Below are 26,866 nucleotides of genomic sequence, written 5' to 3'. Positions count from 1 at the left end.
TTACTGAAGTAACACAACCCCTTTAATGGAACTTATGTTTTACTTGCATGTCTTATATGTTTTAATTGGTGATTTATGAATATTCATTGCTGGCTCCAACCTCATATAGCCAAAAATACATAATGTAAATAATGTACATGGAATGACCCCAGGAGTTGTCAGCTCCAATGCTGGACAACAACTCTAATATTGGTGGTCGATCCTTAGGATAGACTGCCAATATTAGATCGGTGGGAGTCCGACTCTCAACACTCCCGCTAACCATCGGCTTAAAGAGGCTGTGGTGCTCCAGTGAGTGCTGCCACCTCTTATTGTTAACCAGGCACAGTGCTGTACATTTTATAGTGCCAGTGTGCGGTACTACAGCTACATCATCTTTAGGTGAATGGGACAAAGCTAGATGTAATACCACGCAATCACTACATAATGTACAGCATAGTGCATGCTAATGAAGAGACTACAGTGTTCGTCCGACTGCTGCAGCACCTTCAAGCAGCTGATCGTGAGGGTGCTGAGAGTCAAACACCCCTGATCTGATATCAATGACCTATACTGATGACATCAGTAATAAAGTCATGGACAACCCAATTAAGGCTGTACGTTATGTCAGATTTTATATTAAAGTAATATGAGTGGCAGAGCCATAGTGAATCTTACCTGGTATATTCCAGCCGTAAGTGTAAGTGCTGCTGCAACACTGATGGCGTAGCATTCCTTTCCACATTCCATGTTCAAAGGGCCAAGTGTAATGTTGACCGTTGTAATGTTCATGATAAAATCTGTTGCATTTCCATCTTTTATATCTTTGAAAACATCATCATCCAGGTCAAAACCTGCAAGTTGCACTTCTCTATCAACAACCTGCCCAACCATCAAGCTGATTAAGCTGAAAATACCCACAGACACGTGTCGAGAGGTCCCCATTATAAAATAAATTAAGTTGGCAAAGAAGGATGTGTACAAGCTGTAGATGGGCTGCAGACCCGCTAAGAGGGAATAAGCAATAGCTTGAGGCACCAATATAATGCCTATAATTAAACCTGACATTACATCTCCCCATGTATTTTCCTTGAAGTCGTATTTTGGAAGCCATCGGATTACAGGAAAGAAGCCTGTAAAGGTCTTTTTGGCTTTTTTAGCACTACAAGTGCAACTGTTTCTCAATTTGGTCTTTAGAGACTTTGAGATGTTCACATGGTTATTTGTTCTTCTTGCCAGATGTATATGGTTGCATGTTGGTTGGTCCTCGAATTGGGTTTCTTCAGTCTCACACCTCATTTTTCTTGAGCTTGTATCATTGAACACTAAAACATAATAACACACAGATGTCACATTGCTGTATATAACCTTCCTAAAGAGTATATAGAAAAATCGGTATGCAATTTGACTTCTGATTTCTTGTGTTCTAGAACTGTCCATACACCGCTTGTCTAACAACTGTCTCTCCCATGTCCTGCAACTGATCTTCATATATATTTTTTATTTCAACAGAGAGAGTCTGCTTGTAGACACTTCTAACATACCTAATTCCCCTTTTGGCCCTATACCCATTCATCTTTGCGAGATCCCCAAAAAATCTAATGTATGTGACCATCTTAAACGCAAGCATTTTCCCCACTTTCCAAGGGATAACTTTTCATTCCCTTTTTTTTTTTGCAGGAAAAATTGTATGTTTTTCCAGCACCATTTAATTTCCCATATCATGTATTGGAAAAACAGGAAAAAATTATTTGTGTGGTTAAATTGAAAACAAATTATGCCACAGTTTTTTGGGGGTTTGTTATCATGGCATTCACTATGTACTAAAAGTGACATGTTACCTTTATTTTTATTACTTTTTGTATCTTTTTTAACCTGTATAGACAGTGACTTAAGTCCCAGCCCCGTACATGTTCGACCAGCAGCAGGGGCTGTTAGTAACTGCTGTATCTGCTGGCATTGGTGAAAACTCAGAAGCCAGCGTATTAACCCTTTAGATGCCATGGTCAATGCTGATCTTGCCATCTAAGGGGTCTGCAGAGTATCCCTGCTCCCTGTCTTGCCCCATTGGGTCCCCGTGCTGCGATCGCAGCCCAATGCCTTATGCTGCCAGCTATGGAACCCCCAGGAAAACTGTCAGTTTAAGGCCTCATGCACACGACCGTGGTTCTGATCCGCATCCGAACCGCAGTATTTGCAGCTCAGGTGCGGACCCATTCACTTCAATGGGGTGGCAAAAGATGCGGACAGCACTCCGTGTGCTGTCCGCATCCGTTGCTCCATTCCGTGGCCCCACAAAAAAAGTGCAACATGTCCTATTCTTGTCCGTTTTGTGGACAAGAATAGGCATTTCTATAATGGGCCGCTTGTTCCGTTCCGCAAATTGCGGAAGGCACACGGACGGCTTCCGTGTTTTGCGTGCATGAGGCCTAATACTGACAGCCTCAATGCAGTACAGTACAGCATATATTGTACTGCACTGAAACAGGAATCATGTCCTGAAAATGTTCCATAGTGGGACAAAAATAAAAAGTGGGGGAAAAAGTGTTTTACAAATTAAAAATAAAAGTTCAAATAAAAAAAAATCACCCCTTTCCTATATTTGTCCTTTAAAATGTAAAAAATATGGGGGAAAAAAATAAACATTTTAGGTCTCGCCACATCCGTAACAAGTACAACCAGCTCTGTAAAAATGACATCACATGATCTACCCTGTCAGTTGAATGCCGTAAAAAGAAATAAATAAAAGCTGTGCCAAAACAGAATTTTTTTGGGTCATCTCTCCTCACAAAAACATAATATCAAGCAATCAAAAATTTATATGTACCCCAAAATTGTACCAATGAAAGTGTCATCTCATCCCACAAAAAAAATCCTCACACAAGATCCTCCTCAGAAAAAATAAATAAATATGGCTTTCAGAAAATAGTGATTTTATTAAAATATGCTTTGTGTAAAAGTGTTAAAACATAAAAAAACTATAGAAAATTTATATCTCTGTAATCATACTGACCAGCAGAATAAAGATGGTGCACGCCACAATAACAGAACTCAAAAAATAATGGCAGAATTGCTAGCTTTTCTTCATCCTGCTTCCGCAAAAAATGGAATAAAATGTTATCAAAAAGTTGTATGTACCCCTAAATAAAAACCAATGATGATGACAACAAATCCCACAAAAAATAAATGCATGATCATCAGAAAATGGCTGTACTGGCATCCCAGAGGCTGTTCAAAAGCAACATGGTGCCTGTAATCAATCTACCAAAATCTGCGCTGCAAAAGCCAAATGGTGGTATTTCCCTTCTGATCCCTGCAGCATACCCAAACAGCAGGTTACGTCCACATTTATAGTATTTCCATACCCAGTAGTATGTCTCACATGGCACAAGCTGAGCACAACATATTGGGCACGGAAATGCCACGTGTGGAAAACTACCAATTTTTAATTTGCACCATCTGCTGTGAATTCTTAAAAAACACACGTGGGGTCAAAATGCTCACTACACCTATAGGTAAATCCTATGATGGGTGTGGTTTCTAAAACGGGGTCACTTCTTGGGGGTTTCTTTTTTTAATTTCATCTCAGAGCCTCTGCAGTTGTCAGCGAGTGCTGTATAAACCACCAAACTAGGCCTTAAATGCACATATTGCATTTCTCTTCTGAACCACACAGTGGGCCAATACAGCAGTTTACGACTACACATGGGGTGTTGCTGTATTCAGGGGAGATTGGGTAACAAATTGTGAGGTGAATCTTTTCCTGTTATTCCTTGTAAAAATGAAAAATTTGGGGCTAAAGTGACATTTTCTTGTATAATATGTCCATTTGCATTTTCACGGCCAGGTGTTTATAAATTCTGTGAAACGCCTGTTGCACCTTTTTAAAAATCCCTTGGGGATGTAAATTCCAAAATGGGGTCACTTTTTGGAGACAGGAAAAACTGATTTTGAAAATTTAGAAATTTCACCTCCACTTTCCTTTAATTATTGTGGAACACATAACAGGGTTTGTAAAATGTGTTTGAATAATTTGAGGGATGTAGTTTCTATAATTGGGATCATTTATGTGTGGTTTCTGTTATGTAAACCCCTAAAACTCACTTTGTAACTGGTTCTTTAAAAAGTGGGTTTAGGAAATTTTCTTGAAAATTTTTAAAAATTGCTTCAAAAATTGTAGGCCTTTTAACATCCTAAAAAAAAAGACATTTTCAGAATGATGCCAACATAAATTAGACCTATGGGGAATGTTACCTAATAACTATTTTATGAGGTGTCACTATCTGTCTTAAAAGTAGAGAAATTCAAATCTCAAAAGTTGAAAATTTTTCCAAATTTTCCTTAAATTTTCGATTTTTAAAATAATAAAGGTAAAACATATTAACTCAAATTTACCACTGATAGGAAGTGCAATGTGTCACAAGAATACATTCTCAGAATGACTTGGATAAGTAAAAGCATTCCAAAGTTACCACATAAAGTGACACATAACACATGTTTTACCACCTTTTTGTTGTATGCCTTGCGTTGTAATGGTAACATTAATAACATCAATAACATTGGTACACAAAATGCCATTAAAAATGCAACACGCATTGCACTTGCATTTTTCTAAACAAAAAAACAAACAATGAGGGAAAAATGTCAGACCCCCAAAAACAACTAAATAAAAAAACACACCTTGTTGGGGAAAAACCAGCACTGCAAAAAATATATATATATATTTAGTTTTTTTTTTATTACTTAAACCGTGCATGATAATAATTTTTATTTTTAGTCCCATTAGAGGACTTTAACATGTAAATGTTGGATTTCTTGTACCATAGATAAGTATTGCAGTCTATGGTAATTTGGATGTCTTCCTATTAAAGAGGTTTTCTGGGCTTTTAATATTGATGATCTATCTGTTTGGTGGGGGTCTAACACCTGAACCCCCCCCCCCCCAATCAGCTGTATGAAGGGAAGGCGCGTGCAGTGTGCACGTGCTGTCTCCTGTCTCCATTCCTGTTCGCTTCTGCTTTGCCATAGACGGCAGCAGTGAGCAGGAAGGGAGACGACACGTGCACACTGCTTGCGCTGTCTCCTCATACCGCTGATTGGCGGGGGTGTCGGGTGGCACTCCGATCCCGCAGCTGAATCCTCTTTAGGAGACGATTCTGGCGCTTGCTGGACTTTCTTGGATGCCCTGAAGCCTTCTTAACAAGAATTTAACCTCTTTCCTTGAGGTTCTTGATGATCCTATACATTTTGGATGAGGTGCAATCTTAGTAGCCACAATATCCTTGCCTGTGAAGCCATTTTTATGCAACGCAATGATGGCCGCACGCGTTTCTTTGCAGGTCACCATGGTTAACAATGGAAGAACAATGATTTCAAGCATCACCCTCCTTTTAACAGGTCAAGTCTGCCATTTTAACCCAATCAGCCTGACATAATGATCTCTAGCCTTGTGCTCGTCAACATTCTCACCTGAGTTAACAAGACGATTACTGAAATGATCTCAGCAGGTCCTTTAATGACAGCAATGAAATGCAGTGGAAAGGTTTTTTGGGGATTAAGTTAATTTTTTTTATGGCAAAGAAGGACTATGCAATTCATCTGATCACTCTTCATAACATTCTGGAGGATATGCAAATTGCTATTATAAAAACTTAAGCAGCAAGTTTTCCAATTTTCAATATTTATGTAATTCTCAAAACTTTTGACCACAACTGTATGTATGTGTATATATATATATATATATATATATATATATATATATTTATATATACAGTACAGACCAAAAGTTTGGACACACCTCATTCAAATAGTTTTCTTTATTTTCATGACTATGCAAATTGTAGATTCACACTGAAGGCATCAAAACTATGAATTAACACATGTGGAATTATATACATAACAAAAAAGTGTGAAACAACTGAAAATATGTCATATTCTAGGTTCTTCAAAGTAGCCACCTTTTGCTTTGATTACTGCTTTGCACACTCTTGGCATTCTCTTGATAAGCTTCAAGAGGTAGTCGCCTGAAATGGTCTTCCAACAATCTTGAAGGAGTTCCCAGAGATGGTTAGCACTTGTTGGCCCTTTTGCCTTCACTCTGCGGTCCAGCTCACCTCAAACCATCTCGATTGGGTTCAGGTCCGGTGACTGTGGAGGCCAGGTCATCTGGCGCAGCACCCCATCACTCTCCTTCATGGTCAAATAGCCCTTACACAGCCTGGAGGTGTGTTTGGGGTCATTGTCCTGTTGAAAAATAAATGATGGTCCAACTAAACGCAAACCGGATGGAATAGCATGCTGCTTCAAGATGCTGTGGTAGCCATGCTGGTTCAGTATGCCTTCAATTTTGAATAAATCCCCAACAGTGTCACCAGCAAAGCACCCCCACACCATCACACCTCCTCCTCCATGCTTCACGGTGGGAACCAGGCATGTAGAGTCCATCCGTTCACCTTTTCTGCGTCGCACAAAGACACGGTGGTTGGAATCAAAGATCTCAAATTTGGACTCTTCAGACCAAAGCACAGATTTCCACTGGTCTAATGTCCATTCCTTGTGTTCTTTAGCCCAAACAAGTCTCTTCTGCTTGTTGCCTGTCCTTAGCAGTGGTTTCCTAGCAGATATTCTACCATGAAGGCCTGATTCACACAGTCTCCTCTTAACAGTTGTTCTAGAGATGTGTCTGCTGCTAGAACTCTGTGTGGCATTGACCTGGTCTCTAATCTGAGCTGCTGTTAACCTGCGATTTCTGAGGCTGGTGACTTGGATGAACTTATCCTCCGCAGCAGAGGTGACTCTTGGTCTTCCTTTCCTGGGGCGGTACGCATGTGAGCCAGTTTCTTTGTAGCGCTTGATGGTTTTTGTGACTGCACTTGGGGACACTTTCAAAGTTTTCCCAATTTTTCTGACTGACTGACCGACCATTTCTTAAAGTAATGATGGCCGCTCGTTTTTCTTTACTTAGCTGCTTTTTTCTTGCCATAATACAAATTCTAACAGTCTATTCAGTAGGACTATCAGCTGTGTATCCACCTGACTTCTCCACAACGCAACTGATGGTCCCAACCCCATTTAGAGGGCAAGAAATCCCACTTATTAAACCTGACAGGGCACACCTGTGAAGTAAAAACCATTTCAGGTGACTACCTCTTGAAGCTCATCAAGAGAATGCCAAGAGCGTGCAAAGCAGTAATCAAAGCAAAAGGTGGCTACTTTGAAGAACCTGAAATATGACATATTTTCAGTTGTTTCACACTTTTGTTATGTATATAACTCCACATGTGTTAATTCATAGTTTTGATGCCTTCACTGTGAATTTACAATTTTCATAGTCATGAAAATAAAGAAAGCTCTTTGAATGCGAAGGTGTGTCCAAACTTTTGGTCTGTACTGTGTGTATATATATATATATATATATATATATATATATATACACACACATTGACCAAAAATATTAATGCAGCACTTTCAGTTTTGCTCCCATTTTGCATGAGCTGAACTCAAAGATCTGAAACATTTTCTACATACACAAAAGACCCATTACTCTCAAATATTGTTCACAAATCTGTCTAAATCTGTGTTAGTGAGCACTTCTCCTTTGCCGAGATAATCCATCCCACCTCACAGCGAAGTCATGGAATAAGGAAAGCGACACGGACACCAACTCCTGATGCAAAAACAGTAACTTTACTGAACAGTAGTATTAACAGTAATGACAACAGTAGTTACAGAGCGTATATATATCAAATACAATGAACACAACATCACATTCCTTTCTCTTGACCCCCCAAACGACACTGTTTCACGTGCCCTCAATACTCTGAGCCTAGACGCTGGAGTGGCCTTGTAGTGTAGCAACAGTGAATTGTCCAGAATACCTTATACCCTAGGCTCAGAGTCACGGTACCAGCCCTAATGAACAACCGTACCCAAAGCGGCATACACAGCAGAGCCCGCAAGTTGATACTGTGCCACAGGGTAACGGACCTGACCGCTGGCGCACACGGAAGAGCCTGCAAGTCAATAACCGTGCCGCTAAGTCACTGACTTGGGTATGTCCTATGTTTACTGGTTGCTCCAGACAGACAGCAAGTCCCTGTCACAACATGTGACCGTGCAGAACCTGTACTCTGACCCTCTGTTCCGATCAGCTTCCTGACGCCGATACTCATTCCTGCGAACAGAATCCGGATCCACGCGGTTCTCTCATGCAGCTCACAAAATGGCGGACTTCTTCTCCAAGCTGAGCAACTCCACCTCTCCTGGTAACTCCAATCGTTCCACGACTCTTCCAGCCTTCCGGGACCCAGTCCTCTCTCTCTCTCTCTGGGAAGCCTTCTGGATCGCTGACCCTGGCCTGGTCCTTATCCGATGGGGACTTACACCAACTTGCAGGTCCTTCCATCCACCATGAGGCCTCACAGGGTCTGTAACCACATTCCACGGTCCAACTGACCTTCCGGGGACTGATCCTTTCTCCCTTGGCAACATTTGCATTGCTGACAAGCATCAGTCATTTCTGACAGTCACTTTGACCACTCCAAGTCCCACAGACCTGAGGATGGCACTGGATCCTGTATTCAGACTCAACACAAGCATGTCTCCTCATGTCACCATTTCCTGCTTAGTCTCGCACACAGCAGTATGAGTCATCATCTGTTTTGCATATCTAGATCCAGCAGTAACTTCGCTGTGTGGGGAAACAGCAGCCTCTTGTGGCAGAAAACAGAATGACAGTCTCAGAAACAGCATTCAAGAATCAGTGGCTGTTTCTCCATCTTACACAGCATGAATATTGCACAAAAAAAGGCCACTCTGAAATGTGGGGGTGTCAGAAAACCAGTCAGTATCTGGTGTGGCTACCATTTGCCTCACGCAGTGCAACACATCTCCGTCGCATAGAGTTGATCAGATTGTTGATTGTGGCCTGTGGAATGTTGGTCCATTCCTCTTCAATAGCTGTGCAAAGTTGCAGAATATTGGCAGGAACTGGAACACGCTGTCGTACACACCGACCCAGAGCATCCCAAACATGCTCAATGGGTGACCTGTCCGGTGGGTATGCTGGCCATGCAAGAACTGGGATGTTTTCAGCTTCCAGGAATTGTGTACAGATCCTTGCAATATGGGGCTGTGCATTATCATGCTGCAACATGAGGTGATGGTCGTGGATGAATGGCACAACAATGGGCCTCAGGATCTCATCACGGTATCTCTGTGCATTCAAAATGCCATCAATAAAATGCACCTGTGTTTGCTGTCCATTACATACGCCTACCCATACCATAACCCCACCGCCACCATGGGCCACTCGATCCACAATGTTGACATCAGCAAACCACTCACCCACACAAGGCCACACACGCTTTCTGCCATCTGCCCTGAATAGTGAAAACCGTAACTCATCCGTAAACAACAACATGCCAGACACCATTGAATGTGAGCATTTGCCCACTCAAGTCTGTTACGACGGTAAGATCCAGACCCCGATGAGGGCGACGAGCATGCAGATGAGCTTCCCTCAGACGGTTTCTGACAGTTTGTGCAGAAATTCTTTGGTTATGCAAACCGATTGTTGCTGCAGCTGTCCGGGTGGCTGGTCTCAGACGATCATGGAGGTGAACATGCTGGATGTGGAGGTCCTGGACTGGTGTGGTTACACGTGGTCTGCGGTTGTGAGGCTGGTTGGATGTACTGCCAAATTCTCTGAAACGCCTTTGGAGACAGTTTATGGTAGAGAAATGAACATTCATTGCATGGGCAACGGCTCTGGTAGACATTCCTGCAGTCAGCATGCCAATTGCACGCTCCCTCAAACGTTGTGACATCAGTGGCATTGTGCTGTGTGATCAAACTGCACATTTCAGAGTGGTCTTTTATTGTGGGCAGTCTAAGGCACACCTGTGCAATATTCATGCTGTCTAATCAGCACCTTGATATGCCACACCTGTGAGATGGGATGGATTATCTCGGATTACCTCCTGTATAATGTCCCCTGATAGCCCTCCTCAGTTATATTACCCCCTGATGGATCCGTTATGCTTTATCATAGACTTCTATTAAGACAGCGCAAAACAGAATGCCTCTTAAAGGTTTCCGTTTTGCATTCTAACTGGCCATTCCGTTATATTCCGTTTGAAACAGAACCTATAATGGAATGGCATAATGCAGATGTGAACCCACCCTTAGGAGTAGATTGTTTCTGAATACTCAAGCGTACCGAGGAAGAAAGGAAAATTCTTTAAAGCTTGTCTTTTAAGTGTTAGGTTAGTACAATAAAAAGGTATCCCCACATAACGCAATACTCTCGTATTTTGTTATCTTATTTATATATACTTCTTTAATTTTTCAGTAGTATGATTGAGTGGTGAAAATTATTAGTGCCCCCCCCCATTTTTGACTGTGGTATCTTATGTGCCCTCTATATATTGTTCCTAGAGTTGCCACTGGCTCAGAATGCATCAGTTCAGTCTCCATTCCGCTTTGAAGACGGACACCAAAACGCTGCTTGGGTGTCCGTCTGATGAAACTGAGCCAAACGGATCCGTCCAGGCACACAATGTAAGTCAATGGGGATGGATCCATTTTCACTGACACAATCTGTCACAATAGAAACCGGATCCGTCCTCCATTGACTTTCAATGGTGTTCAAAACGAATCCGTCTTGGCTATGTTAAAGATAATACAAACTGATCCGTTCTGGACAGATGCAGACGGTTGTATTATCAGATCTTTGAGTTCAGCTCATGCAAAATGGGAGCAAAACCGAAAGTGTTGCGTTTATATTTTTGGTCAGTATATATATATATATATATATATATATAGGGGTAGGTCCACAACCAGGGGTGCACCTTCAATGAGGCCAGGTGAAACAATTGCCTCAGGCAGTGAAACCTAAAGACAGGTGGCGGCAGTGACAGGGCCATGAGAATTGAGCGCTTCCATTGGGGAAGTGCGCATCTCTCTATAGTCAACTGTATGACAGTATGCCTTTAACAGTAGAGCTGGAGGGGGCCATCTAGCCTTTCTGGGTGAAGCAGAAAGGCTAGGTTCACCCCTGTCCACAACACACATTAGTTGCAGATTTAATTTCACACTTAAATTCCACTGAAGCTAATGGAAGATATCTGTAAATAATCTGCAAACAATCCACCATATAATGGGACTTGCTGCACATTTGAAAGTCCCGTCCGCCCAAATACGGATGTAAAAATATCACATAGGCTGGTATTGTACTGTACTTTGCTGGTTTAGAATCTGCACCACAATTTTACAAGAAATCTACAAAATATGACCTTAGGCTACTTTCACACTAGAGGCAAGAAACTCCGGCAGGCTGTTCCGGCAGGTGAACAGCCTGTCGAAACCGTGCTGCCGCTAGTGCACGCGTGCCCTGGAATACCGCTCCAGCCCAATTGACTATAATAGGGGAGGTCCAGAGTTCCGGCGGCAGCATGGCAAACATGCCGAGAGGTGGCCGGAATAAAACTACAACGTACTACAGAGCAATAGACCGGGGGCACTCGTGCACTAGCGGCAGCACCGATCCGACAGGCTGTTCACCCTCGGGAACAGCCTGCTGGAGTTCCTTGCCGCTAGTGTGAAACTAGCCTTAGCCTAACATTACCAATACATAATGCTTATATAATTGTTCCAGCAATAGTGCTTGTATAATGGTGCCCATCCTATAGCATATACAGTGTGACGGCGCTAACCAAATTTCACGTATAACAGTTGCAACCATAGTGAATGTACTGTAGATCACTGCCACCTACAGCATATAATACATTATCAACCAGAGTGCATATATAACAGTACCAACTGTATCACTTATTACCATATAACCGTCTTCTTAGCTCCATAGCCCCATGCTGCACCCATTTTACACTCATTGATACCGGATGGACTCCAGAGACAGGACAAGTTACTTACTTCTCAGGGCAGAGGTTTCACAAAGCATCTACTACCCTTTTCCTTTAATTTTTAACATATATTGATTCATTAAATTGCTCCCCTGTGCCCTCCATAAATAAGTGATCTTATGATACATATTCCTCCATGTCCTTCACATTTGACCAGCAGCACTAACATATATACAGTAATCTGTAGTAGGATCTGCGGATTACCACAGCTCCATGGGCTTAGCCATAGCCACATCAGTCATAACACTTGTTATGGGGTCCAGAGGTTGAAGGGACCCAATCAGGTACATGAACAGTGTAGCTTTTTCCGGGGAATAAAAACATGGTTGCTTTTTGATATTATGTCAGCTTTCTGATATACAGTGAAATGATGCATACTTTATCTCTACATGTGCTGCTGCTTCAATTTTCTTCCATTGGAGGGGGCATCTGTGGGGCCCTATGGATTACAGTTCTGCTCCTGTACAGCTCCCTCTTTGAATTGCATATTGACATGCAGGCGCACCACAGGAAAGCACATATTTGGTTTTATTGGGCACCTCTGACACAGTGAAAGTCTATGTATGTGTGATAAGCACCACGTCCTCACCATTGCACAAAGGGGAAGTTCTCATCACACCCTGCCACTAAATCATTATGAGTACCTCGTGAACAGTGCCCAGTTGGTTGCAGATTATATTAATTTTGTAAAACCATCAATCCTGGGGTGGACTGGCCATGGACCCCACAGGGAAATTTCCAGATGGGGCAATGCCCGGCCACCCAAGCACTCCTCAAGGCCCCTAGTCAGGAACATAGCGATCTGATGTTCTCAGCATTCATTTACTTATGCACCTGGCTGGCAGAAGAAAATTACCCCCTCCATTAAACTGTATTGCTTTCCTCTGTGATAGGGTTGAATGATGCGTAGGTACTATTGTATCGCTCACCCCACCTACTTATATTGGCACTGCCTACTTATATTGGCCGTCCCTTTTGTCAATTTGGACCCACCTGCAGCATAGGGCCACTTTTAGTTTTGTTTTCCATGGCCACTTTAAGTTCCCAGTCCGCCACTGCATAAATCCAATGGCACTCTAGACAGGGGCCCACTCTGCCTACCTACTTCTGACCATGGTGCATTCTGTAGAAAGAGAACTTTGCTTTCTCAGTCTCTCGCATACTACACTTCAGAGGCAGACTGGGAACTTAAAGTGGCCCTGAAATAAAACCTAAAAGTGGCCCCATGTGGTAGGCGGGTCCAAATGGACAGAAGATGGGGCAACAAAAGTAGGCAGCCCCAGCAGAACCAGATACCACAGTGCAGTACAAAAAGATCTTTATGTACCATCGGCCCACCAGGAAATTTCCCTGTAGGGTCTATGGCCAGTCCGCCCATGCTACACTCCCAGTCAGCAAAGGCAGTGCAAATACATAAGAGTCTTGCTCTAAATCCTTGTGGAGTGGTAAGTGTAGATGGCCCTCAAAATTGTCCTGCCCCACGCTGCTGGTCTTGTCTTTTGAGTCTGAGAGACCCAATTTTCTATGCAAAAACATTTTGCAAAAGTTTTATCTTGTTACTTGAAGGGTAACATTATGTACATGATGTACCTTTTTACATGCTGTATTCTTGCAAAATGCTTAGAAAAACCCAGAAAGATGACAGATCCTTGGTTAGTGGGCTTTATCACTTTTAAAACCCATGTTATAGCATCTAGAAGATGCCATAAAAAGCTGAAGATTGTGGGCATGCCTCCTCCATTTAAGAAACCAACATATTGGACACAATATGGAAGAAAGGGGGATTTTTTTTTAGTTTTTTTTTTAGTTTGTACAGCTGTGTTAAAGCAATACAGATCCTGGTTGGATAGGGGGTAGTGATCCACCATAGAGTAAAACACATTCTATTTCTTGAAGGCATAAAATGTGACTCCTGTGACGCTAAATCTGCAGTGTCATGCTACATGTTAGATTTCATTCAGATAACTAAAGTGATGATACTGGCATTCCTATAGTGTATACAACTTAATAATCCATAATAAGTTAAGCTATGCATATCAGAGGAGCTTGCTGACTCATGCTGATGCTGCAATGCAGCACAGGTTATGTTCATCAAGAACGTAATGGGAAAACTTTTCCTGACTTTTTGAATTTTCCTTGTTTAGTATTATATTATTCCGTTTTCAGGCAGTTTGGCCTTTAAATGAGTCATCCCTCAAAAAGTATAACTATGCAATGAATATGGCATTTCAAATGAAGTGATATACATGGAATTCATTTTTTTTGTTCTTTTTTTTTATGTACATTACATTTTCCTCTTTTGGTAGTGCCCTCTGCTGTTTATCCTGCGGGTCCACCTTCTCAGCCCAGACACCTTTCATTCATTCATTCATTTCAAAAGTCTTAGAAGTATACAGCTACTGTATATCTCTCTCTACACAGTGGAGAAGGAAATTATGAGTGCATTACATACCATATGTATCTCTGGGGCTATATGTGACTATTTTGTATAGGGGGAGGAAGGGGTTAACAGGCGCTAATTGCGATGCATCCTGGGAGATGCAGGGGCTTGATAAGCTGCTGCTAGCCCGCAGAAAGGAAATAATTTCTTCCAGGTAATTGAGTAAATGAGTTTTAAAAAGAGTTTTAAATTCATGGGATAACCCCTTTAAGGCTACTTTCACACTAGTTCACCCTGTCGGATTCGTCCTGCTGCTATTTCGCAGTGCCGCCGGACTGCCGCTCCGTCCCCATTGACTATAAAGGGGATGGGGGCGAAGGTCCGGCGCAGCACAGCGAAAGGCTGCCGGACTAAAAGTACTGCATTTTTAGTCCGGCGGCCTCTCGCCGCGCACTGCCGTGCTGAGCTGGGGCTCCACCCCCGTCCCCATTATAGTCAATTGGGACGAAGTGGTAGTCCGGCGGCACTGCGAAATAGCAGCAGGACGGATCCGACAGGGTGAACCAGTGTGAAAGTAGCCTTAAAGGGATTATCCCATGAATTAAAAACTCTTTTTAAAACTCATTTACTCAATTACCTGGAGGAAATTATCTCCTTTCTGCGGGCTAGCAGCAGCTTATCAAGCCCCTGCATCTCCCAGGATGCATCGCAATTAGCGCCTGTTAACCCCTTCCTCCCCCTATATCCGTCCTGCCGCTAGTGTGAAAGTAGCCTAAATGGGTTGTCTACGATCATTAAAATTCTGGAATAATAAAAATCACCTTATGCTATCTCTTTCTCTAGTAATATTTTCTGTGGCCTGATTCGACTGCAGCCGGGATGTGCTGGCATACAACATTTTACTGCTGCAGCCAGTCACCGTCCTCAGCGGTTCTCAGTATAAGATGATTTTATATTTTAAAGAGAATCTGTCAACTATGTTATCGCTATTTAAGTAAGGGAATTGCATAGTAGCACATGTTACCTTGCTCACAAATGTACCTTTCTTTCAGCCTTTGGTGGTTCCAATCTTCAGAAAAAGGTTTGAAATGCAAAAGAGCCTGAAAAGTACCCAGCGGGGCATTAATCTTGGCAGAAAGAGACTAGGCATGCCATTTGCCAGTGCCCAAGCCCACCTCCTCTCAACTTTGACATGACGCTCTCTGCTCTAATATGTATGCCCCCTCCACTGTGACGTCAAATCCCAGCCCTAACTACTTCCACCCACCGAGGGTATTATATTCAATTCATCAACTGGGCATGCGCTGAGCCCAGTCATACGTACAGCATTTGACCGAATACAGGAGGGCGAATTTAAGGCTGGGATGTGACGTCGTGGTGGAGGGGGCATCATATCAAAGTCGAGAGGAGGTGGGCTTGGGCACTGGCAAGAGACATGCCTGGCCTCCTTCCGCCGAGATTAACAGATTAAGAGATTGCAGGCTCATATGCATTTCAAACAAAGGGGCACATTTATTAAGACCAGCGTTTCAGATGTCGGTCCTACTAAAGCCCTAAGCTGGCGGCGGATCCACCTCAGTTATGAAGAGGCGCTGGCCTTTTCATAATTTCAACGGATACTGTGTGAGTTCTAAATGTAAAACAGCTTCCTAAACCTTTTTCTACACCTGAAACCGGCATACAAAATGGTAAATGAAATAGGCCTACCAACCTATCCCTGTCTACACCCACTTTTTTAGACCTGGCGTGAGTGAGAAGAAGTCGCAGATTGCTGCACAACTAACCACTGCGCAACAATCTGTGCCTGTAATACGCCTAATTTAGGCATATATCAGATTGATAAATGACACCCAAAGTTTTCTGAAGATCCGAGTCACTAATGGTTGAAAGAAAGGTACATTTGTGTATAAGGTGATGTGCTACTTTGCAATTCCCTTAAAGGGGTTGTCTCACTTAGGCAAATTGCATTTATTATGAAGAGGAAGTAAATACAAGGGACTTACTACTGTATTGGGATTGTCCATATTGCCTCCGTTGTTGGTTTGAGTCATCACATTATACACTGCTCATTTCCATGGTTATGACCACTATGCAATCCATCAGTGGTGGTCATGCTTGCACACCATCAGAAAAAACACTACCCTATGTGCGCTACCAAGGTCCCGGCCACCAAATAGACTGATGCTTTTTCATATAGTGTGCAAGTACGACCACCACTGATGGATTGAAGGGTGGTCGTAACCATGGAAATGAGCAGTATATAATGTTATGGAAAAATTAATCCAGCTAGTCAAAGCTGACCGTGGCATGCAGAGGGCTGTGGAGGGTACTGGTGCCCTCCACATCTCCATCAGGTCCCCGCACTGCAGTGACAGGGACCTGATGGCAGAGAAGGCAGCCCAATGCCTTCCATAGTCATCGGGGCTTGCCTTCTACGGAAGCCTGTGAGATCCAGCCCCTTAAGGATGTATTGTAATGCATTGCAGAGGGGATCAGACCCCAGAAGTTGAAGTCCCTGAGTGGGTCAAAAATAAAAAGTTAAAAAAAAGTGTTTTTCATAATAAAAAAAATTAAGTTTCAAGTAAAAAAAAAAGCCCCTTTCCCAAAATAAAACACATAAAATTGTAAAAAAAAATATAAAATAGGAAAAAAATATAAAATCAGACTTATTGGGTATTGCCGCGTCCGTAACGACCGCCTCTATAAAAATATCACATGATCTACCCCCTCACCTAAACGTCATAGAAAAAAATAAAATAAAAACTGCTAAAACATTGAAACAGCCAAAAAGTAGACATATTAGGTATTTCCGTGTCTGTAACAACCAGGTCTATTAAAATATCACATGACCTAACCCCTCTGGTGAACACCATAAAAAAACTAAAATAAAAACGGTGTCACAAAAGCCATTTTTTTGGACACCTTATATCACGAAAAGTGCAATACCAAGCGATCAAAAATTCATACGCACCCTAAAATAGTACCCATCATCTCATCCCACAAAAAATGAGACCCTACATAAGACAGTCGCTAATTAGCCTCTAGGTGCAGGGGGGGGCGTTGCCCCTGCTCCTAGAGGCTCCTTTCTTCCACCTTTGGCCACGCCCTGCTACACTAGATTGACAGGGCCAGGCAGCCTTCACCTCCAACTGCCGCCCTGTGCGCTGGGGAAATCTCTGAACGGCATAGGCGCCGTGATGAAGCCGACAGCCAGGAGCTTTAACAAGACTGGTGTGTGGTACGTTGTCTTAACTGCCAGAGGATAATAATAATTTATGGCGAGGCGCAGATCTCATAATAATTTAGACACATTCTTTAGCAGTCCGCTGGCCCTGCTCCCTCCCCAACCTTACCACACCTGATTACGAAGTCTGCATAGAAATGGCTCTTTCAACAAAATTGTGTTGCAGTGGCATTTAAAAAGTCAGAAGAACAGGTTTTATAACTATTTTCTTGCGAATAAACTGGTGTAGAGAAATGTTAAATCGATCCTTCAGTGCTATTAATGCAAACCATTGTAGGGCACACACTGAAATCACGTTGTACTCATTGGGATAGATTAGACAGTTGAAAACATTGCCAAATTTATTAGAGTACCCTATATCTATTGGTTGTCTTACTTTATGCCAGAATTGTGTGCCAAATTTTTTTCACATTTTTGCTGCATGTTGGCGTATCGTAACCTGTTGGGGACATATGACATAACGGTACGGCATGATGTCCCGGTACTTAAGGACACATGACTTACCGAAACGTCATGTGTAGTTCCGATCACCGCCGCGCCATTGAGCAGGCACCCTTCGACAATGCGCGGAGGGGGTCAATTCAGACCTGTGGTTTGCAGCGTTTACGGGAGTTGTGGCGGGCGGTCGGAGGTGCCATCAGGTCCCCGTGCGGCTGTAATGGGGACCCGAAGGCATGGAAGGCAGCGCAATGCCTTCCTTAGGCATCGACGCTGCCTTCCGGTGAAGAGCCTGTGAGATCCAGCCCCCTGGATCTCACAGGCAGGAAGCTGTATGAGTAATACACACTGTATTACTCATACAGCCAATGCATTCCAATACAGAAGTATTGGAATGCATTGTAAAGGGGATCAGACCCCAAAAGTTGAAGTCCAAAAGTGGGACAAAAAGTAAAGTGAAAAAAAAAGTTGAAAAAAAAAAGTTTCCCCCCCAAAAATTTAAAGTTTAAAGTAATAAAAACAAAACTTAATTTCCCCAAAATAAAGTTAAAAAAATTGGTAAAAAATAGGGGGGAAAAAAGTTGACATATTAGGTATCGCCACGTCTGTATCGACCGGCTCTATAAACATATCACATGACCTAACCTCTCGGATGAACACCGTAAAAAATTAGCCCCTACCTAAGACAATCGCCCCCCCCCCCCCCCAAAAAAAATATGGCTCAGAATATGGAAACAAACAGTTGTTATTGTGTAAAACTTACATAAATTTAAAAAAGTATACATATTAGGTATCGCCAGGTCCGTAATAACCTGCTCTATAAAAATATCACATGACCTAACCCTTCAGGTGAACACCGTAAAAAATAAAATAAAAACATCACAAAAAGTGTAATAGCAAGTGATCAAAAAGTTATATGCACCCCAAAATAGTGCCAATCAAACCATCATCTCATCCCGCAAAAAATGAGACCCTACCTAAGATAATCGCCCAAAAACAAAAAAAAACTATGGTTCTCAGACTATGGAAACACTAAAGCATGATTTTCTTTTTGTTTAAAAAATGAAATCATTATGTAAAACTAACATAAATAAAAAAAGTATACATATTAGGTATCGCCGCGTCTGTAATAACATGCTCTATAACAATATAACATGACCTAACCCCTCAGGTGAATACCGTAAACAAAACGAAAAAAAAAGGTGTAAAAAAAAGCAATTTTTTGTCACCTTCTGTGCCCTGTCGTGTGCCCGTACAGCAGTTTACAACCACATATGGGGTGTTTCTGTACAGAATCAGGGCCATAAATATTGAGTTTTGTTTGGCTGTTAACCCTTGCTTTGTAATTGGAAAAAAATTATTAAAATGGAAAATCTGCCAAAAAAGTGAAATTTTGAAATTGCATCCCCATTTTTCATTAATTCTTGTGGAGCACCTAAAGGGTTAACAACGTTTGTAAAATCAGTTTTGAATACCTTGAGGGGTGTAGTTTCTAAAATGGGGTGACTTTTTTGGAGTTTCTACTCTAGCCGCCTCCGGACCGCCTAACGCAGATCCGCGGTCCGGAGGCGGCAGCTCTGCGCAGAGTGACGCATCGGCGCGTCATTTCGCGAGAGCCGAGACTTCCTGTGAACACGCGCACACAGGCGCGTGTGTTCACAGGAACGGAAGGTAAGAGACAGGATCTCCAGCCTGCCAGCGGCGATCGTTCGCTGGCAGGCTGGAGATGCGATTTTTTTAACCCCTAACAGGTATATTAGATGCTGTTTTGATAACAGCATCTAATATACCTGCTACCTGGTCCTCTGGTGGTCCCTTTTGTTTGGATCGACCACCAGAGGACACAGGTAGCTGTGTAAAGTACCACCAAACACCACTACACTACACTACACCCCCCTGTCACTTATTAACCCCTTATGAACCCCTGATCACCCATGATCACCCCATATAGACTCCCTGATCACCCCCCTGTCATTGATCACCCCCCCCGTCATTGATCACCCCCCTGTAAGGCTCCATTCAGACGTCCATATGAGTTTTACGGATCCACGGATACATGGATCGGATCCGCAAAACACATACGGACGTCTGAATGGAGCCTTACAGGGGGGTGATCAATGACAGGGGGGTGATCACCCATATAGATTCCCTGATCACCCCCCTGTCATTGATCACCCCCCTGTAAGGCTCCATTCAGACGTCCGTATGATTTTTACAGATCCACGGATACATGGATCGGATCCGCAAAACACATACGGACGTCTGAATGGAGCCTTACAGGGGGGTGATCAATGACAGGGGGGTGATCACCCATATAGATTCCCTGATCACCCCCCTGTCATTGATCACCCCGTCATTGATCACCCCCCTGTAAGGCTCCATTCAGACGTCCGTATGTTTTTTACGGATCCACGGATACATGGATCGGATCCGCAAAACACATATGGACGTCTGAATGGAGCCTTACAGGGGGGTGATCAATGACAGGGGGGTGATCACCCCATACAGACTCCCTGATCACCCCCCTGTCATTGATCACCCCCTTTAAGGCTCCATTTAGACATTTTTTTGAGCACAAGTTAGCGGAAATAGATATTTTATTTTAATTTTATTTTTCTTACAAAGTCTCATATTCCACTAACTTGTGTCAAAAAATAAAATCTCACATGAACTCACCATACCCCTCATGGAATCCAAATGCGTAACATTTTTTAGACATTTATATTCCAGACTTCTTCTCACGCTTTAGGGCCCCTAAAATGCCAGGGCAGTATAAATACCCCACATGTGACCATTTCGGAAAGAAGACACCCCAAGGTATTCCGTGAGGGGCATATTGAGTCCATGAAAGATTGAAATTTTTGTCCCAAGTTAGCGGAAAGGGAGACTTTGTGAGAAAATACAAAAAAAAATCAATTTCCGCTAACTTGTGGCAAAAAAAAATTATTTCTATGAACTCGGTGTCTTCTTTCCAAAATGGGGTCACATGTGGGGTATTTATACTGCCCTGGCATTTTAGGGGCCTGAAAGTGTGAGAAGAAGTGTGGGATCCAAATGTCTATAAATGCCCTCCTAAAAGGAATTTGGGCCGCTTTGCGCATCTAGGCTGCAAAAAAGTGTCACACATGTGGTATCGCCGTACTCAGGAGATGTTGGCAAATGTGTTTTGGGGTGTCATCTTACAAATACCCATGCTGGGTGAGATAAATATCTTGGTCAAATGCCAACTTTGTCTAAAAAAATTGGAAAAGTTGTCTTTTGCCAAGATATTTCTCTCACCCAGCATGGGTATATGTAAAATGACACCCCAAAACACATTCCCCAACTTCTCCTGAGTACGGCGATACCAGATGTGTGGCACTTTTTTGCCGCCTAGGTCGGCAAAGGGGCCCACATTCCAAAGAGCACCTTTAGGATTTCACCGGTCATTTTTTCCACATTTTGATTTCAAACTACTTACCACACATTAGGGCCCCTAGAATGCCAGGACAGTATAACTACCCCACAAGTGACCCCATTTTGGAAAGAAGACTCCCCAAGGTATTCCGTGAGGGGCATGGCGAGTTCCTAGAATTTTTTATTTTTTGTCACAAGTTAGCGGAAAATGATGATTTTTTTTTTCTTACAAAGTCTCATATTCCACTAACTTGTGACAAAAAATAAAAAATTCTAGGAACTCGCCATGCCCCTCACGGAATACCTTGGGGTGTCTTCTTTCCAAAATGGTGTCACTTGTGGGGTAGTTATACTGCCCTGGCAATTTAGGGGCCCTAATGTGTGCGAAGTAGTTTGAAATCAAAATCTGTAAAAAATGGCCGGTGAAATCCTAAAGGTGCTCTTTGGAATGTGTGCCCCTTTGCCCACCTAGGCTGCAAAAAATTGTCACACATCTGGTATCGCCGTACTCAGGAGAAGTTGGGCAATGTGTTTTGGGGTGTCATTTTACATATACCCATGCTGGGTGAGAGAAATATCTTGGTCAAATGCCAACTTTGTATAAAAAAATATGGGAAAAGTTGTCTTTTGCCAAGATATTTATCTCACCCAGCATGGGTATATGTAAAATGACACCCCAAAACACATTCCCCAACTTCTCCTGAGTACGGCGATACCAGATGTGTGACACTTTTTTGCAGCCTAGGTGGGCAAAGGGGCCCACATTCGAAAGAGCACCTTTCGGATTTCACCAGTCATTTTTTTTTTACAGATTTTGATTTCAAACTACTTCTCACACATCTGGGCCCCTAAAATGCCAGGGTAGTATAACTACCCCACAAGTGACCCTATTTTGGAAAGAAGACACCCCAAGGTATTTCATGATGGGCATAGTGAGTTCATGGAAGTTTTTATTTTTTGTCACAAGTTAGTGGAATATTAGACTTTGTAAGAAAAAAAAAAATAATAATAATCATTTTCCGCTAACTTGTGACAAAAAATAAAAAGTTCTATGAACTCTCTATGCCCATCAGTGAATACCTTAGGGTGTCTACTTTCCGAAATGGGGTCATTTGTGGGGTGTTTGTACTGTCTGGGCATTGTAGAACCTCAGGAAACATGACAGGTGCTCAGAAAGTCAGAGCTGCTTCAAAAAGCGGAAATTCACATTTTTGTACCATAGTTTGTAAACGCTATAACTTTTACCCAAACAATTTTTTTTTTACCCAAGCATTTTTTTTGATCAAAGACATGTAGAACAATAAATTTAGTGAAAAATTTATATATGGATGTCTTTTTTTTGCAAAATTTTACAACTGAAAGTGAAAAATGTAATTTTTTTGAAAAAAAATAGTTACATTTCAATTAATAACAAAAAAAGTAAAAATGTCAGCAGCAATGAAATACCACCAAATGAAAGCTCTATTAGTGAGAAGAAAAGGAGGTAAAATTCATTTGGGTGGTAAGTTGCATGACCGAGCAATAAACTGTGAAAGTAGTGTAGTGCAGAAGTGTAAAAAGTGGCCTGGTCATTAAGGGTGTTTCAGCTAGGGGGGTTGAAGTGGCTAGGGTGCATCAGGGGGGGCTTCAAATGGGACATGGTGTAAAAAAAACAGTCCAGCAAAATCTGCCTTCCAAAAACTGTATGGCATTCTTTTCCTTCTGTGCCCTGCCGTGTGCCTGAACAGCAGTTTGCGACCACATATGGGGTGTTTCTGTAAACTACAGAATCAGGGCCATAAATATTTATATTTATATACCATTTTTGGGTGGTTTCTATTATGTAAGCCTCACAAAGTGACTTCAGACCTGAACTGGTCCTTAAAAAGTGGGTTTTTGAAAATTTCAAGATTTGCTTCTAAACTTCTAAGCCTTGTAACATCCCCCAAAAATAATATGTCATTCCCAAAATGATCCAAATATGAAGTAGACATATGGGGAATGTAAAGTAATAACTATTTTTGTAGGTATTGCTATGTATTATAGAAGTGGAGAAATTGAAACTTAAAAATTTGCTACTTTTTCTAAATCTTTGGTAAATTTTGTATTTTTTTTTATAAATGAATATTTTTTTTGCTCCATTTTACCAGTCTCATGAAGTACAATATGTGACGAAAAAACAGTCTCAGAATGGCCTGGATAAGTAAAAGCGTTTTATCACCACATAAAGTGACACTGGTCAGATTTGCAAAAAAATGGCCTGGTCCTTAAAGGGAACCTGTCATATTTGATTATAATCTAACTAATTATATACAATCATTAACTACTAAAAAGTACCTTAGATGTATTCACTTACTGGTGTGACAGATGGTTACCTCATAATATACACACAAAGATGCTACATGCTAATGAGCTGATTTGAGTCCAGCATGATGCCAGCGTTTTTTTTTATTCAGAGCTATAGCCACTCCCCTGCCCACCTGCTGCTGATTCATATGGAAAATAACTGTTAATCAGCAGCAGGTAGGCGGGGAGAGTCAGGAGCTCATGAATATTCAGGACTCATCATTATGAGCTGGAGCTTTTCAATACAAGATGTTGGCAGATTGACTGGGTCAATTAAAGAAAGTGACCCAGCATTTTGCTAAGAGAATCAGCTACTTATTTATGTTGCCCTTAGTTAGGACACCATATAACTGGAGACAGGTTCCCTTTAAGGTAATATGGCCGTGTCCTTAAGGGGTTAAACCACACTTCTTTCCGGCTACACTTCATTGCCTTCTCGGACGTGCCATAAAAAGTGTATAAAACACTTAATAAATGTGCAAAGCATAAACAAATGTTTTGTGGCACAAATTCTTTTGCATTTTGATTAGTAAATTTCATGACTTAATTACTAGATGACTATGGAGTACATCGTAATAGTTAATTAACTGTTATCCTGGAAAACAATCTATGATGCAAACCTCAACTTTTTCCTGTGGACTGTTAGAAATTATGAAGATTTCTCTATAGAGTGGGTATTGATATTTACACACACACAATGGGTTAAACTCTAGAATGGATCTGTACTTCTAGTGACCACATAATGTAGCAGGAATAGGTAAACTAGAGGATTCAGTTCCTGGAAGATTCAGGCTACAAGGCATTGTGTCACATGACAGCTAGTGCAACACAAAATCCATCAGGTGTGGATTTTTGCGACTGCCACGTTGCAGCCGCAGCATGTCGCATGTCCCATTCCGACACCATTGATAATTATGAGATGTTGCGCTACTTTTATGTTGTTTAGCCTCAGCTTTATAGTGACATTGATATGTCAATATTTAGATAGTAACCTGGCTCTAGCTGAATTACAGGTTCTCTAGCATCCAATGTAATAGTCACACTATAAATATATTTATTTTACTTTCTAATATAGCGTTGATCTAATACGCAGCACTTTACAGATAGTAGTATCATGTGGTGCCTAATGGGGCTCACAATCTAAATTCCCTATTAGTATGTCTGGAGTGTGGGAGGAAACACACGCAACCACGGGGAGAACATACAAACTCCATGCAGATGTTGTCCTTGGTCAGCTTGAAAGTGCTGCAAGGCACCTGTGCTAACCACCGAGCCACCATGCTTCCCATAAGATATGAATCATTTCTGGGTTTTTTTCCAATTTTTTTTAACCTGAAATACCCAAACAGCAGCATCCCATATAAACGGTATACATTTCAGTGCTTTTAGAGCACTGTTTATAACAACTCAACACATTAAGTAACTCCATGAAATGCATACACTTTGAGGGAAATTTATAAAGCTTCTACTTGGGGGAGATTTATAAAACTTCTACATCCAAATGTGGATTGCGACAAAATTTATAACTTTTTAACTTTTTCCGAAACACTCTCTTCTTTTCCAAATCTTTGTGCCCAACTCAATAACTTGTGCATCAGAAAACTGGTGCACATTGCACCAGATATCTACTCCAGCCTCGGTGCGGGCTGCGCCTCAGTTAGTAAAAGGCATGCACCTCTTAATAATTGTGGCTCATCACACACCTGTGCAGGGCAAATTAAGATCTCCGCACACAACACCAGTCTTAATAAATTCATGTGTTCCAGCCACACTTATTGCAAACATTTGCCTAAAGTCAAAGCACACAGTATGCAATTTCCATAGTCAAACATTGGTATTAGTATGGGTTGCAGTGAATATCACGGTGACTTTAAAAGTAGCACTGTCATATGGTGTCACCTTGCTACAAGTCAGTTTGTGAATTTTCTGACGGGGGATGTCTTTATGCTGTGAATTTTGTTTTGTGGAAAATGTCTGAGGACACCTTCAATGCCTTCAGATCAGCAGCTAGTTTTTCCTCCCTCTTCAATGTCTATCCCTCTAAGATCTATTATACCATTCGGTGTGCTGAAAGGATTTCACCGAATCCTGTGGCCCAGTTTTTGTGAATTTGATGCTTCTAGAAGTATAGGTGATACATGTCGGATCACTGGGGTTCTGAGTCTCCTCTCGGAATTTATTAGATGTTTGTCTAGCACTCCTATCATATCTAGGGGATATAAGTGAAAGGAGCAGTGGCTAAAATGTGCACTACCTCTCTATTCATAGAGAGGACTTGAGAATCTTCCATTCTTAGAAACTGCCATCAGTTTGACATTTATCACCTATCCTGTCAATAGGTAATAGATATATTTTTGTAGGATAACCCCTTTTAAAGGGATTTTCCAATAAACAACCTTTTTCACCTATTCCCTGGATAGGTGATGGATGTATGATTGCTGGAGGACTCTATGGATGGGGCCTACACCAATCACAAGTACAGGGGATCCTGAGTCCCCTGTATGAATGGAGTGGCGTTGCGTGGACCACTGCTGCATTAACAGTCTATGGGACTGTTCTCAGCTATCTCTGACCATCCCATAGACCTGAATGGAGCAGGGGTCACACATGCACAAAACCCACTCCATTCACACAGGGGACATAAGGAACCTGACCCTCCTCCATCCTCATCCACCACTCCACTTTTATCAGACTGTAACATGTCAGCATGGGCTCCTTAGCACATCTCCCAGTTCCCTGCTCTGTATTTTTCCTGAGTGCCACTGTTGCTACCACTGCCCTTATTCTCACCACCGTGGCTTTAAGTGCAACTACTACCTTCACCACCAATGCAGCTATACATGGGATTCATGGCAGTCCAACTGCTGACTGTTCTTGCACAAGTCATCAACAGGGAGACTCTCTTGAGTATCTTCTATAGAACATGGATTTGTTGTTTTCTGTTATGAGATTGTTTTTTCGTCACATATTCTACTTCATGAAACTAGTAAAATTGAGTTAAAAAAATCATTTTTATTTATAAAAAAATACCAAATTTACCCAAATTTTTGAAAAATTAGCAAATTTCTAAACTTTCAATTTCTCTACTTCTACAATACATAGTAATAACTCCAAAAATAGTTATTAATTTACATACCCCATATGTCTACTTCATGTTTGGATCATTTTGGGAAGGATATTTTA

At 41.9% G+C, this 26,866-nt stretch overlaps 2 protein-coding genes across 3 annotated transcripts in view; one reads left to right on the top strand and one right to left on the bottom strand.

Annotated features, from left to right (window-relative positions):
* The window catches only part of IDUA (alpha-L-iduronidase), a 231,756-nt gene that overhangs the window by 53,697 nt on the left and 151,193 nt on the right, over positions 1-26,866 (top strand). The gene's annotated exons all lie outside the window — the stretch shown is intronic.
* Positions 619-26,866, bottom strand: part of LOC122925197 (sulfate anion transporter 1-like) — a 67,834-nt gene continuing 41,586 nt past the window's right edge. The window contains exons 3-4 of the mRNA XM_044276711.1: positions 2,993-3,068; positions 619-1,304 (exon numbers count right to left, since the gene is read on the bottom strand). Of these exons, the coding sequence (XP_044132646.1) occupies positions 619-1,278 (660 nt within the window). The 5' untranslated portion in view covers positions 1,279-1,304; positions 2,993-3,068. The remainder of the gene's footprint in view (positions 1,305-2,992; positions 3,069-26,866) is intronic.

The sequence above is a fragment of the Bufo gargarizans genome, chromosome 1 (genome assembly GCF_014858855.1).
Source record: "Bufo gargarizans isolate SCDJY-AF-19 chromosome 1, ASM1485885v1, whole genome shotgun sequence".
Taxonomy (NCBI): domain Eukaryota; kingdom Metazoa; phylum Chordata; class Amphibia; order Anura; family Bufonidae; genus Bufo; species Bufo gargarizans.
This window is presented reverse-complemented; position numbering and strand designations above follow the sequence as displayed.